Raw genomic sequence first — 12,781 nt, 5'->3', positions numbered from 1 at the left:
GAAACTGAAAGATATAGTACAAAGTTCAAAAAGTTCCATCTAGTGTGATGGTTTGGCGCAAATCCACCAAAGAACGAGTACTCAATGATCTATTTAGAATCTAAGAATCTTCATGGACACACTGCATGAAACTCTGTAAGTGACTCATTCAGTTATATGCTAGTTCCCCCAGCAATGTTGTATATATATAGACCTCATGCAGTTGGTCTCTTCACAACACCTGCTTGTCCCTTTTCTTCTTCTTCTTCGTGAACTTGATATCTTTTTATCCTTTTACTTCCCATTTTGCTCAAGGTAAAAAAATCAAAGCAATGGATAACAGGTCCGCCAAGCCATTGAAGGAGGGAAAATCTGTTAGAATTCCCCCAAAGAGAGGTCAGATAAAGGTCAAGATATTTGAGAGAGTGGTAGGGGTAGTGGCCGCCAAAAACTGGATGGCAAGAGTTCAAACCAGCCCCGAGGAAGGAGGTAGTGGCAATGGAGGTGGCCATGGCGGCGACAGTGGCAGTGGTGGTGTAACCCACTAACATCGCCTGCATTTTAGATGAAACTAATGAGCTATGAAGTAAGGGGTGTGGCCTAAATTAAGTTTAGGCCAATACGGTTATTGTCTATACACATGCCTAATATCAGCATGTTATGTTGAAAATCATAGTATGTTCTACTAATAAAATTTGAGCTTTAAGTATGCCTCCAAAATTCAAGCAATCTCATTTCCAAATAGATATTTTTGTTAGAACATATTAGATTCAAAGTTGGCACAGCAAAGACCCACTCATCCATCTTGTACTGAGAATAGATATGGCAGGAGTTTCATCATGGTATAGCACACAGATTGAAGGAAAACCTATGAGATGGATTCTTTTAGGAGCGTTTTTTATGAAAGAAAAGCTTCCAAAGATAGTCAACAAATCAGATTTCAAGTTTAGTAAAAGAAAGCAGAGAATTTTCCTCACTTCAATGATCAAAAGAGTCGATCCAATAATAAACCAGATTCTTAAATTAGTCTTCTAATTAAGATTACCCTTAAATCTTTGTTTTCTTTGTTTTGACAATTAAGCACTAATTCATTTGTGAGATTTTTTTCTCAGTCTTGTGAATGATCAATCTAAACTCATTGGTCAACGATCAATCATCACCAAACCAAGTAATGCAATGACCATCCCTTAACCGAGAAGGACTACATAAAGAATATAATCATCACCGGGAAAATTAAAAATTAAGCTTAAAGACAGACATGAAACATTCTATTTTTTGTTTCTAACATGTAAACCCATCATTCATCTTGTATATCCTCCTCAAATTGCAACCACAATGGATCAAGTTAGGCTAATGACCAGGTTTTCCACAAGCATCAAAAGACCCCAATAATCATCCATTTATTAGAGGTTAATTCTATACTTGTCTTATCTCGTTTTGTTTTTTTATTTTTTAAAAAAAGTAAATACACTTCAATAAATAATATAAATTTTATAATTTATTATTATGAGAAATAAGTTTTTATTTTTATCTTAATATGCTAAAAAATAAAAAAAAAATATTTTTATTTAATCATACATATAATCAAGAGATAGGATGGGATAGGATATGAAAATACCTATAGTCATCTTCAGGTTTTGAAAAAAAAAACTCCCCAAACCTATCCCATTTCTCAAAATCTTAATTTCTTGTGATTCATTCCCTTACATCGTTACATTATGTCATCGGGTTATCCTTCAAGCTACATATCCGTGGTATAACTACCCAAAAGATCAAGGAAAAGAAAACAAACAAAAACAAGAGAAAAATGCATGGGTCCTCCTCGTCGAGATTAGGCAGAAAGCAAAGACACAAAGAACCTACAAACAGCTCTGCCTCCTATACAATATATGAAAAGCTAAAACTACGTTGATTTTGACCGAACCTGAATCTTTTCAAAATTGTAGTCATGAAGCCATTTGCAGATAATGAAGGCACCAACTGTGTGCACGGGAGCATAAGTTCAAATGAAAGGTTATCAAATGTTTCAGAAAGATAGGAGAGCATAAGTTCTAATGAAAGGTTCGAAAGAGACTGTGCACGGGGCTCTGTTGGCAATTTTGATAAGTGGCTAGTCTTCCACAATTTGCAGACAAGCTTTCAAAAAATACGCCAAAAATTAGTATGTGCACGAGTCATTGGAAAATGATCACAAAAACCTATTGCTCCCTAAATGAGAAAGGTTTCTGAAATTTTCGGATTAATAGTCTCCACTCAGTTAACATAACATGCTTTGTTTGTTCATAAGTTTTCTTAATGCTCCCACTTTTATTTGTCTTGTTTTCCATCAATTTGGTGACCATTAAGCTTCGTTTCCTTAATGTAACCTGGAAAATACTTCCTATTCAGAAAAAGAGTAATGTGTACTGTCAGAATAAAGTTCCTGAAAGACGGAGGGCATAGAAGACTGGAAGATATGGTATAAAGTTCAACAAGTTCCATCTAATATTGGGATGGTTTGGCCCAAATCCACCAAAGAATGAATACTCCATAATCTATTTAGAATCTAAGAATCTTCATGGACACACTGCATGGAACTCTGTAAGTGACTCATTCACTCATATGCTATCTCCCCCAACAGAGTTGTATATATATAGACACCATGCACTTGGTCTCTCCACAACACCTGCCTGTCTCTTTTCTTCCATCTTTCTTCAGTGAGTTTGATATCCTTTTGTCCTTTTACTTCCCTTCTGCTCAAGGTTAAAAGATCAAAGCAATGGAAAACAAGTCCACCAATCCATCCACGGGGGGGAAGTCTGCTAAAATTCCTCCACAGAGAGGTCAGGTAAAAGTGAAGATATTTCAGCGAGTGGCAGGGGCAGTGGCCGCCAAAAACAACAAGGCAAGAGTGCAAACCAGCCCAGATGAAGGTGGCAGTGGCAGTGGTGGGGGAACCCACTAACTATGCCTGCATTTTAGACGAAACTAAAGAGCTATGAAGTAAGAGTTGAGTCCTGCATTAAGTTTAGGCCAATACGATTTACTGTCTGTACACATGCCTGATACCAGCATGTTATATTGAAAATTATAGTAAGTTCTACTTATAAAATTTGAGCACTAAGTAAGCCTCCAAATTCAAACAATCTCATGTCAAATTAGACTATTTCATTAAAACAAAATTAGATTCAAATTTGCACCGCAAAGATCCACTCATCCATCTTCTGCGAATAGCACGGCAGGAGTTCATAGTATAGCTAACAAGTTCAAGGAAAACCTGCTATGAGAATGATTCTTATAGGAGCCTTTTCATGAAAAATTACTTTTCTTCTATTAGATTTTCTAAAAACAAACAGAACTCTAAGGAATGCATGAGTTCTATCAACCCCTCATTTCTTAGAAAATGGCTCGAATTTCAAATTGTGTGGGCAACATACATCTATGAAGCCTGTATGCTGGTAATCCACGCCCTCCATCTATTCATGATATATATAAATATACAGAAACGAAAGGAGAGGTGAAAGTCATAGCCGTTGAAAAGTCACTGAAAGTGAGGATTTATTAACTCATTAGATGCTTTTACTTAAAGCTTCCAAGTTATTAAAAGGGAAAATGTCTTGATTTCATTGCTTTTAATAAAGAAAAATACACGTCATGGATTCCATATTAACTAATGCATGGAGGCTTGCTGTGAAGATTAGACTCTAGTTATGTAGCCAATTGCAGATAATCCGGGCATCAATTGGATTTCAAATGTTTCAGAAAGCCAACTGTCAGTTTTCCGAACTTGTAAAATCTTCAAGAAATTGTAGTGAAACTGCTAGCTATAGTCTCTGCAACTAATTTCTTTTGTGAAATTATATACATATGTTAAATTTTTCCTCCAAATTTATACTTCACTCCCGACTTTGATTGCCATGTTTTCTGTCAAATTCATGATCATTGTGCTTGGTCTCCTTTTGGTATCCTTGAAAATATTTCCTATTCATGGAAGAGGAATTAATTAATCTGTAGTGTAGGAATAAAATTCCTCGATACCCACCTCATCATAGCTTCTCTTATAAAATTTGAGCTCTGAACCTCAACAGGCAGGCTCAATTCAGTTTTAAATTTTGGTGCTGCGATCCGCCTATTGTCTTCCAAAAACGGTGCGGCATGGGTTTAGTTCACAAGGCAGAAGTATCATATATGAATTTAAGAACAAGCAACAAGAAGAATTCTCTAGGGAGGTTTTGGTTAGGGAAAGTTACATTTCTTCTATGCGACAGTAACAGTTATGTGTCTATAAATTTCAAACTAGGCAAGCAACTTACACGTAAGAACCCTGAATGCTGGTGACCCACATCCTCCACATATTCCTCATACCAGTAGATTAATAGGCTTTGACTTAAGGAACCGAGCTTTAGTTGGTTTTGTGGCGCGCATTGAATTAAATTTTTGTTTTGGAATACATTCCCTGCAAGTGAAAAAGTGAAAGACTCGCCTGAACAGACAGGTTGATAACAGTGAGAAAGGATATGAACAGACCCACTTCTCAGCATCTTCTTTGACTTCAGTGTCTTACATCATGGCATCATGTCATCCTGCAAACCACATCTCTATGACATATATAACCACCCAGAAGTAAAAGAAAGGAAAAGAAGCATACAATTTCATGGCATATATGATGAGATGACAAGCGGGCATCACTTTGTGAGTGGGGTTGCATGGTTTTTAAATTCTCACTGAGATTCCAATCCAACCCCAAAAGAACCCATAGCTGCAAAATATACAGAACTGCACCACCATACACACTGAAGAATCCAACTCCATTGGTCGGTTTACAATCCTGACCTTGAAAACATGTTCAATGCCCTCAAAAACTCAAAATTTTCCCCTATCATCAACACACTCAATTTTAAGAAGCTTACATTAAAAAAAAAATGGTTTTAGAAACTGTTAATAGAGATATCAGGCGGAAGAATTTCCTGAGCAAGCATGTTGAAGAAAGAAGTTAGAGATATGAAGAGAAGAAGAGATTCAGAGCACCTGTTTGAGAGAAAACTGGAGAGATAAAACTGAAAAATTGAACAACTCAACAGTCCACTGATAAGTGCTCTGTTCTTATATACAGGAATTAGTTCCAAACAACAGACAGCCTTCTAACTACTTAACAACTCTAACTGACAGTTGACGACTAAGGCAAAGCCTGAATGAAAAAATTGGATGCTGCCTTATACCAAACATTTAGCCGTAATCCCAGACCAAACACAACAAAGAACAAAACAGAAAAGATCATCATCCCAAAGTACAGCAGCAGAATTTTCTTTGACCTGAAATCGAACATAAGATCAATTTTAAACTATGTTTTTTCTAACCAGGAAGAAAACTATTAAAAGCACCTAACGACAAAGGCACTTGTGCAACCCAAGTACATGGGCACAATACTAGCAAACCCACAAAATACCCATACAGTGTACAAGGCACACCTAAAAGAACTGATGAAAAACGAGGAACAAGAAGTTATTTCATAGCCTAAATCCTCCACCAATGGAATCTGAAAATGACACCTTCGTCCAAGTCCCTATGACACTTCCACCCCCAGCCTGCCTCTAAAAGAATCGGAGATGTAACACAATGAAGTCAAAATATGGCTGCTGACAAAGCATAGGATTACACTTCAAACAAGGAAATTAAGTAAAGATTAGGTGTCAATATCTGAGAATCTCACCAATAAAAATGCCCAATAAAGATGAAGTAAAGATTATGAAAAAAATTGCCCCTAAATTACCAGATTAATATGATAAATATATCATGGAAAGTGGAAAATCTTTTAAACTGAAATTTAGATCTCTAATAATAAGTACCCTGTTTGTTCTACCTGTTGTTTACCTGAGATTGGGATTTGAGGTAATTAGAAGCCTTTGTGATAATTAATGGATGTCTACTGCACAGTCGGTCTATTTGTTGTAATTCATCAGAGTAATCCATACTACGTACTTTAAGAAAACAATGTCCTCACTAAAACTATAGGAATTTTTCAGCCAATGTTGTTTAGTTGTTCAATATCTGGAATTCCATTACATAAAGCATATGGCCTTATACATACATATAAAATGTTACACAGTGGAGATAGTTGGACAAGCAGCTTGTTTAAATTAATATCAAGATGATAATTAACATATTGTAAAGGTTAGGCAGAAAGCAAAGATATGAAGAACCTATCAAACAGGTCAGGTCTGCCTCTTATACCATATATGACTGACTATTCTGTTATGAAAAAGCGTAAAACTAGGTTGATTTTTTGACCGAACCTGAATCTTTTCAAAACTGTAGTAATGTAGCCATTTGCAGATGATGAAGGCTCCAACTCTGATCATGGATGTTTAAAAAAGACAGGAGCATAAGTTCTAATGCAAGGTTGAAAAGAGACAATATCTATATAATTAAGATATATTTGATTAGTATAATTGGCTCTCTTGGCATTTGTACTAAGTGTGGCAAGGGCTCTACAGTGGCTAGTTCTCAGGAACTTGTAGAAAAGTCTTCAAAAAATATACCGAAAATTTGTATGTGCATGGGCCATTGAAAAATGATCACAAAAACCTAATGCTCTCTAAATGAGAACAGTTTCTGAAAATTTTGGATTAATAGTCCCACCCAGTTTACAACATTATATTTTTTTGGTTGTTTATAAGTTTTCTTGAAGCTTCCACTTTCATTTTCCCTGTTTTCCATCAAGTTGGTGATCATTAAGCTAGGTTTCCTTAATGTAACCTTGAAAATACTTCCAATGCAGCAAAGAGCAATGTGCACTGTTAGAATAAAGTTCCTGAAAGAGAGGGAACATAGATCAGACTGGAATATATAGCATAAAGTTCAACAAGTTCCATGTAAAGGGATGGTTTGGCACAAATCCACCAAAGAATGAATACTGAATAATCTATTTAAAATCGAAGAATCCTCATGGAAACACTGCATGAAACTCTGTAAGTGACTTACTTATATGCTAGCTCCCCCAACAGAGTTGTATATATATAGACCCCATGCACTTGGTCTCTCCACAACACCTGCCTGTCTCTTTTCTTCCTTCTTCAGTGAATTTGATATCTTTCTGTCCTTTTACTTCCCTTTTGCTCTAGGGCAAAAAAACAAAGCAATGGAAAACAAGTCCACTGACTCATCCAAGGGGGGGAAGTCTGCCAAAATTCCTCCACCAAGAGGTCAGGTACTGTTCAAGATGTTTGAGCGAGTGAAAGGGGCAGTGGCCGAGAAAAACAGCAAGGCAAGAGTGCAAACCGGCCCAGATGAAGGTGGCAGTGGCAGTGGCAGTGGCAGTGGCAGTGGCAATGGCGGTGGCAGTGGCAGTGGCAGTGGTGGTGGAAACCAGTAACAAGGCCTGCAATTTAAGTGAAAGTAATGACTAATGAGCTATGAAGTAATATGGGTGGCCTGCACTAAGTTTAGGCCAATAGGAGTTATGGTCTGTACACATGCCTCATATCAGCATGTTATATATATTGAAAATCATAGTATGTTCTACTATGGGGTTATCGTTTTTAGTGATCATCATTAAGTTATGTTGAATCTAAATAGAAACTTAAATTAACTAAAATAAATGAAGTTAAGGAATTATGAACTAAAATATCTAATAAAATTCACAAATAAAAGAAAGGCATCCGGAGATAGCCACAAATCAGATTTCAAGTTTGATAAAAGAAAGTAGAGGTTTTCCAATCACTTTGATGATTAAAGTGTCAATCCAATGATAAACCAAATCCTAAAATTAGTTTAAATATAGAACTCTAATTTAGTAAGTTAAGTTTGGATCTTGATAGTGTCTAATATTACTATTAAATCTTTGTTTTTTGTTTTAACAATTAAGCACTAATTCATTTGTGAGATTTATAATTTTCTCAATCTCATGCATGATCGATCTAAACTTGTTAACCATCGATCAAGCATCACCGGATCGACCAAGTAATGCATTGACCATCCCTCAACCAAGAGGAACTCCATAGAGATTATAATCATCATAAAATAATAATAATAATAATAATAATAATAAAGACTAACATAAAACATTAATTCTGTTTTTTTGTTCCTAACACATATATCCTCCTCAATTTGCAATCATAATAGATCAAGTCTGGTTAATGATCCAGTTTTCCACAAGCATCAAAGGACACTAATAACCATCCACAGTAATTTATTAGGAGCAAAGTACATAGAGATATATTCATTCCATTGATATAACATAGGGAAGGCAATAGGACAAGTCACTCCTATACCGATCATTATGATTAAATTAATTCTCATCCATGTTAAAAAAAAAAAAAAAAAATCTTAACCATTCATATAAAGACAAGTAGGGAAATTTCTCATACCCAAGTCTTACTCGGGTTTTAAAATAAATTCTCAAACCTATTTAAATTTCTCGAATGTAGGACTAGTATGTGAAAAACTCACTTCATTATCATACCTATCAAAATATGATTGAATCAAAGACAGTAATCTTACGACAAGAAGTAAAGATTAGACAAAGTATTCTTAAAACAAGTAGTAGACATTGCATGATATACTGCTTATGTTGATGAGCAAGGTATTGCTGATTGCTTTTTAGATTTTTAGGATATTGGTGAGGCATCAAATAAAATCATATGCCCCATAATGGAACATCAAGAATCTAGACAACTCCCTTATAAGAATCACAGTTGGCATGTGATTGGGTAGTGCTGGAGGGAGACAGAAGACTTCCTTGACCTCAATGATTCTTTAAATAGTGTAGTATACGTGTAGCCGCAAGATAATGAGACTGCATTGGTTTGTAATCAATAAATTGGCTTACAATTTGAACACAATAACAATATCAAGCCTCGTCAGTGTGAGATAAAGGAACCAAGAAATTGGCTTACAATTTGAACACAATTAGCAATGTCAAGCCTTCTCACTATGAGATAAAGGAACCCCCCTGCCCTCTTAGACGTCCGTGATAAGAAGCATTTAACAAAGGCTCTCCATCTGATTTACTCAATTTCAGATTTTGTTTTATAGGGGTTTTTGAAAGATGTGTTTCAAGACCCAAACTCTTCCGGTAATTCTAGAGCATATTTTCATTGACTCAAATAAATCCCATTCTTGGACCGTAACCGTAACGCATCAACGTGGAGGAAGCACTGCAATTTGTGTGTCTTGATTTTAGTTGTCGAAATCCTCATTTCGTGTAATTCATTGTCTTACGTCATTGCGTCATGTGATCTGGTCATCCTTCAAGCTATATATCCATGATATAACTGCCCAAAAGGTCAAGGAAAAGAAAAGAAATAAAAACCAGAGAAAAATGCATGGGTCCATTAATTTAGTGATCTATCGAACAGGTCTGTAACGTATACAATATATAACCCAGCATTCTGTTACGAGAAAGCATAAAACAATGTCTTTAGACCGAACATGAATCTTTCAAAACTGTAGCCATGTAGCCAGCCATTTGCAGATAACGAAGGCACCAACTCTGATACCAAATGTTTCAAAAAGACAGGAGCATAAGTTGTAATGAAAGGTTCAAAAGAGACATTATAGATACGTATATTTGAATATAAAAGATATGATGGCTTGTACTAAGACTAGCAAGGGCTTTACAATGGGTACTTTTCTAGAACTTGCAGAAAAGTCTTCACAAAAACCTAATGCTCCCTAAATGAGAACAGTTTCTGAAAGCTTTGGATTAATAGTCCAGACCCAGTTAACACATTACATGTTTTGGTTGTTCATAAGTTCTTTGAATGCTCCAGGCCACATTTATTTGCCTAGCTTGTTTTCCATTAATTTAGTGATCATTGAGCTTGGTTTCCTTAATGTAACCTTGAAATACTTCCTGTGTATTCAGGAAAGAGTAATGTGTATTGTAAAAATAAAGTTCGGGAAAGAGGGGGAGCATAGAAGAAACTGGAAGATATAGTATAAAGTTCAACAAGTTTCATCTAGTGTGTGATGGTTTGGTGCAAATCCACCAAAGCGTGACTACTCAATAATCTATTTAGAATCGAAGATTCTTCATGGGCACACTGCATGAAACTCTGTAAGTGACTAATTAATTTATATGCTCCCCCAACAGAGTTGTATATATATAGACCCCATGCACTTGGTCTCTGCACAACACCTGCCTGCCTGTTTTCTTCCTTCTTTCTTCTTCTTCTTCAGTGAGTTTGATATCTTTTTGTCACTTTATTTCCCCTTCTGATAAAAATGGAAAAAAAAAAAAAAAATCAAAGCAATGGATAACAAGTCCACCAAACCTTTGAAGGAGGGAAAATCTGTTAGAATTCTCCCAAAGAGAGGTCAGATAAAAGTCAAGATATTTTAGAGAGTGGTAGGGGCAGTGGCTGCCAAAAACTGCATGGCAAGAGTTCAAACCAGCCCCAAAAACTGTGGCAGTGGCAGTGGCAATGGTGGTGTAACCGATTACTATCACCTGCATTTTAGATGAAACTAATGTCTAATGAGCTATGAAGTAAGAGGTCTGGCCTCCTTTAATTAGTTTATGCAATGAGCATCTCTCAACCCAGAGGGACTACATAAAGAATATAATCATCACAAAGAAAATTAAAAATTAAGATTAAAGACAACATGAAATATTCTATTTTTTGTTTATAACATTGTATGCACAAATTTCGCAAATGGTCCTGCGATGTTAGTAAAACAATAGCAAAAATAATGCAAACAAAATATTTATCAAAATTGAAAATATTGGGATATAATCTCAAAAATAATATTATTTACAAAAAAATATTTTTCCTCTAATTCTTTCGCTTTGACCACAACTTGAGGAACGATGATGACATTTTCTTGATTTCGAAGATAATGCCACAAATGGCTTATTCCCTAATAGATTCGTTGAATGGGGAAAAACGCGTGTAGCAATTCTTTTATTGTGAAGCCTCTTAAATGGAGAAGAACACGTGTAACAGTTCTTTTGTTGTGAAATCTCTTTTTCTGGATTTTCTCATTAGGAATTTCTTTTCTTTGATTTTTTTTTTCTCAATTTCTGATTTCTGAATTTCTCTCATCTCTGTTTTTGAAAGAAGACATCTCATTTATAGGTAAAATTTTCAAATTCCTAAATTTTAATTGCTTAATTCAAGGGATTTAGTTCTTTGATTTTAGCAATTTCTCTCTTGAAGGTTTTACCAACAAGATAATAATAATAATAACATTTTTCTTGTTATTATTATTATCCTTTTTATAGGGATTAGTTTCTTTTTTTAGGAAACTTATCCATAAAGTGATATCTATTTATTTTTTATTTATTTTAAAGACCAAATTAATGGTAATTTAATTCACTAAAATTTTTATGTCTACAAACATGTAAACCTATCATTCATTTGTATATCATTTGTATATCCCTCCTCAAATGCAATCACGATAAATCAAGTTAGGTTGTGGGGTGGGGTAGGATGGAATAAGGCAATACTCAAGTCATCTTCAAGTTTTATAAAAAAATCCCCAAACTTGCCCCTAAGTTGTGCAAAATACTCCAATGCATATAGCTACCTGAATAAACCGGTTCTATTTTCATCCCTATTAAAATATGATTGAACCAATGACAATGCTTACTTTTTTTAACACTAATTTCTCTAGATTAAATAAAATCAACCAAGCATGATGGAGGATTCCGCCTCATAACCCTTTTTTGGTTGCAATGAAAAAGAAAAAATAAAGGAATTAAAGGAATTGAAATTATATTAAATTGGAAATAAAAAAATTTGCCTCCCAACTCTCCCATCTTAGTATGATATTCTTCTCTTTTCTACTATATCCTCTCCCTATACCCTATGACTACGCATATACAATTTAAGGTGCATGGGTTGTGGCAAACCCAAAAACTAAGCCTAATAAGCAACATAAATTGATTAAAAACCCTAAAACACTAGAAAGCAAGTGTTGGCAGAGCTTTATAGCATGAGGAATTGGAACTCAAATCTTGCTTAAAAGTTGTGCAGGTATGCATTAGGCAAGTTAAGCGTAGATGACTTGTGTATATTTGTGTGCATAACAACCTCCCAAGCATGCCGCTTACGCATATCATCTTCAAGGATTTACAACATCACATGATCGTTTTTGTAGTGCATGGGTCCTCCATGTAATGCTTACTCCATGTTACTTGTGCATTTTCATGCATGCCAAAGAATGACTATGGTTGGGACAAATTAATTCTCTACTTTCAAATATATATATATAAACAAATCATGATCAAGGGTTGGTATGATGAAGAAGATTAAGCTAGAACAAATTCATATCTTAAATATCCCCTCCCTCTCGCATTTAAAGATCACAAACACCCATCTTAAAAACAAAGAAATGGAAAATATCAATACCAAGGGATTTCATCAAAATAAATATCCATGAATTGTTGTGACTTAACAAACTGAGTACAAACAATTCCATTTCAAATATTTTTACGGAACAAGTGATAATAATTTAATGTGCTTAGATCATTGTGCTTGGTCTCCTTTTGGTATCCTTGAAAATATTTCCTATTCATGGAAGAGGAATTAATTAATCTGTAGCGAAGGAATAAAATTCCTCGATACCCACCTCATCATTGCTTCTCATATAAAATTTGAGCTCTGAACCTCAACAGGCAGGTTCAATTCAGTTTAAAATTTTGGTGCTGCGATCCGCCTATTGTCTTCCAAAAACGGTGCGGCATGGGTTTAGTTCACAAGGCAGAAGTATCATATATGGATTTAAGAACAAGCAACAAGAAGAATTCTCTTGGGAGGTTTTGGTTATGGAAACTTACATTTCTTCTATGCTACAGTAACAGTTATGTGTCTATTAATTT

The 12,781-nt window shown here is 35.2% G+C and overlaps 1 protein-coding gene across 1 annotated transcript; it reads left to right on the top strand.

Moving 5' to 3' along the window:
- The first annotated feature begins 311 nt into the window (after window positions 1–311).
- LOC104881154 (cell wall protein IFF6-like) lies at window positions 312–7,330 on the top strand. The gene is made up of 2 exons (XM_010660349.1): window positions 312–510; window positions 7,080–7,330. The coding sequence occupies exons 1-2, from the start codon at window positions 312–314 to the stop codon at window positions 7,328–7,330; spliced, it is 450 nt and encodes a 149-aa protein (XP_010658651.1).
- The last annotated feature ends 5,451 nt before the right edge of the window (window positions 7,331–12,781 follow it).

Source organism: Vitis vinifera, chromosome 13, assembly GCF_030704535.1.
Source record: "Vitis vinifera cultivar Pinot Noir 40024 chromosome 13, ASM3070453v1".
NCBI lineage: Eukaryota > Viridiplantae > Streptophyta > Magnoliopsida > Vitales > Vitaceae > Vitis > Vitis vinifera.
Note: the sequence above shows the minus strand (reverse complement) of the source record. Positions and strands in the feature narration are given on the sequence as shown.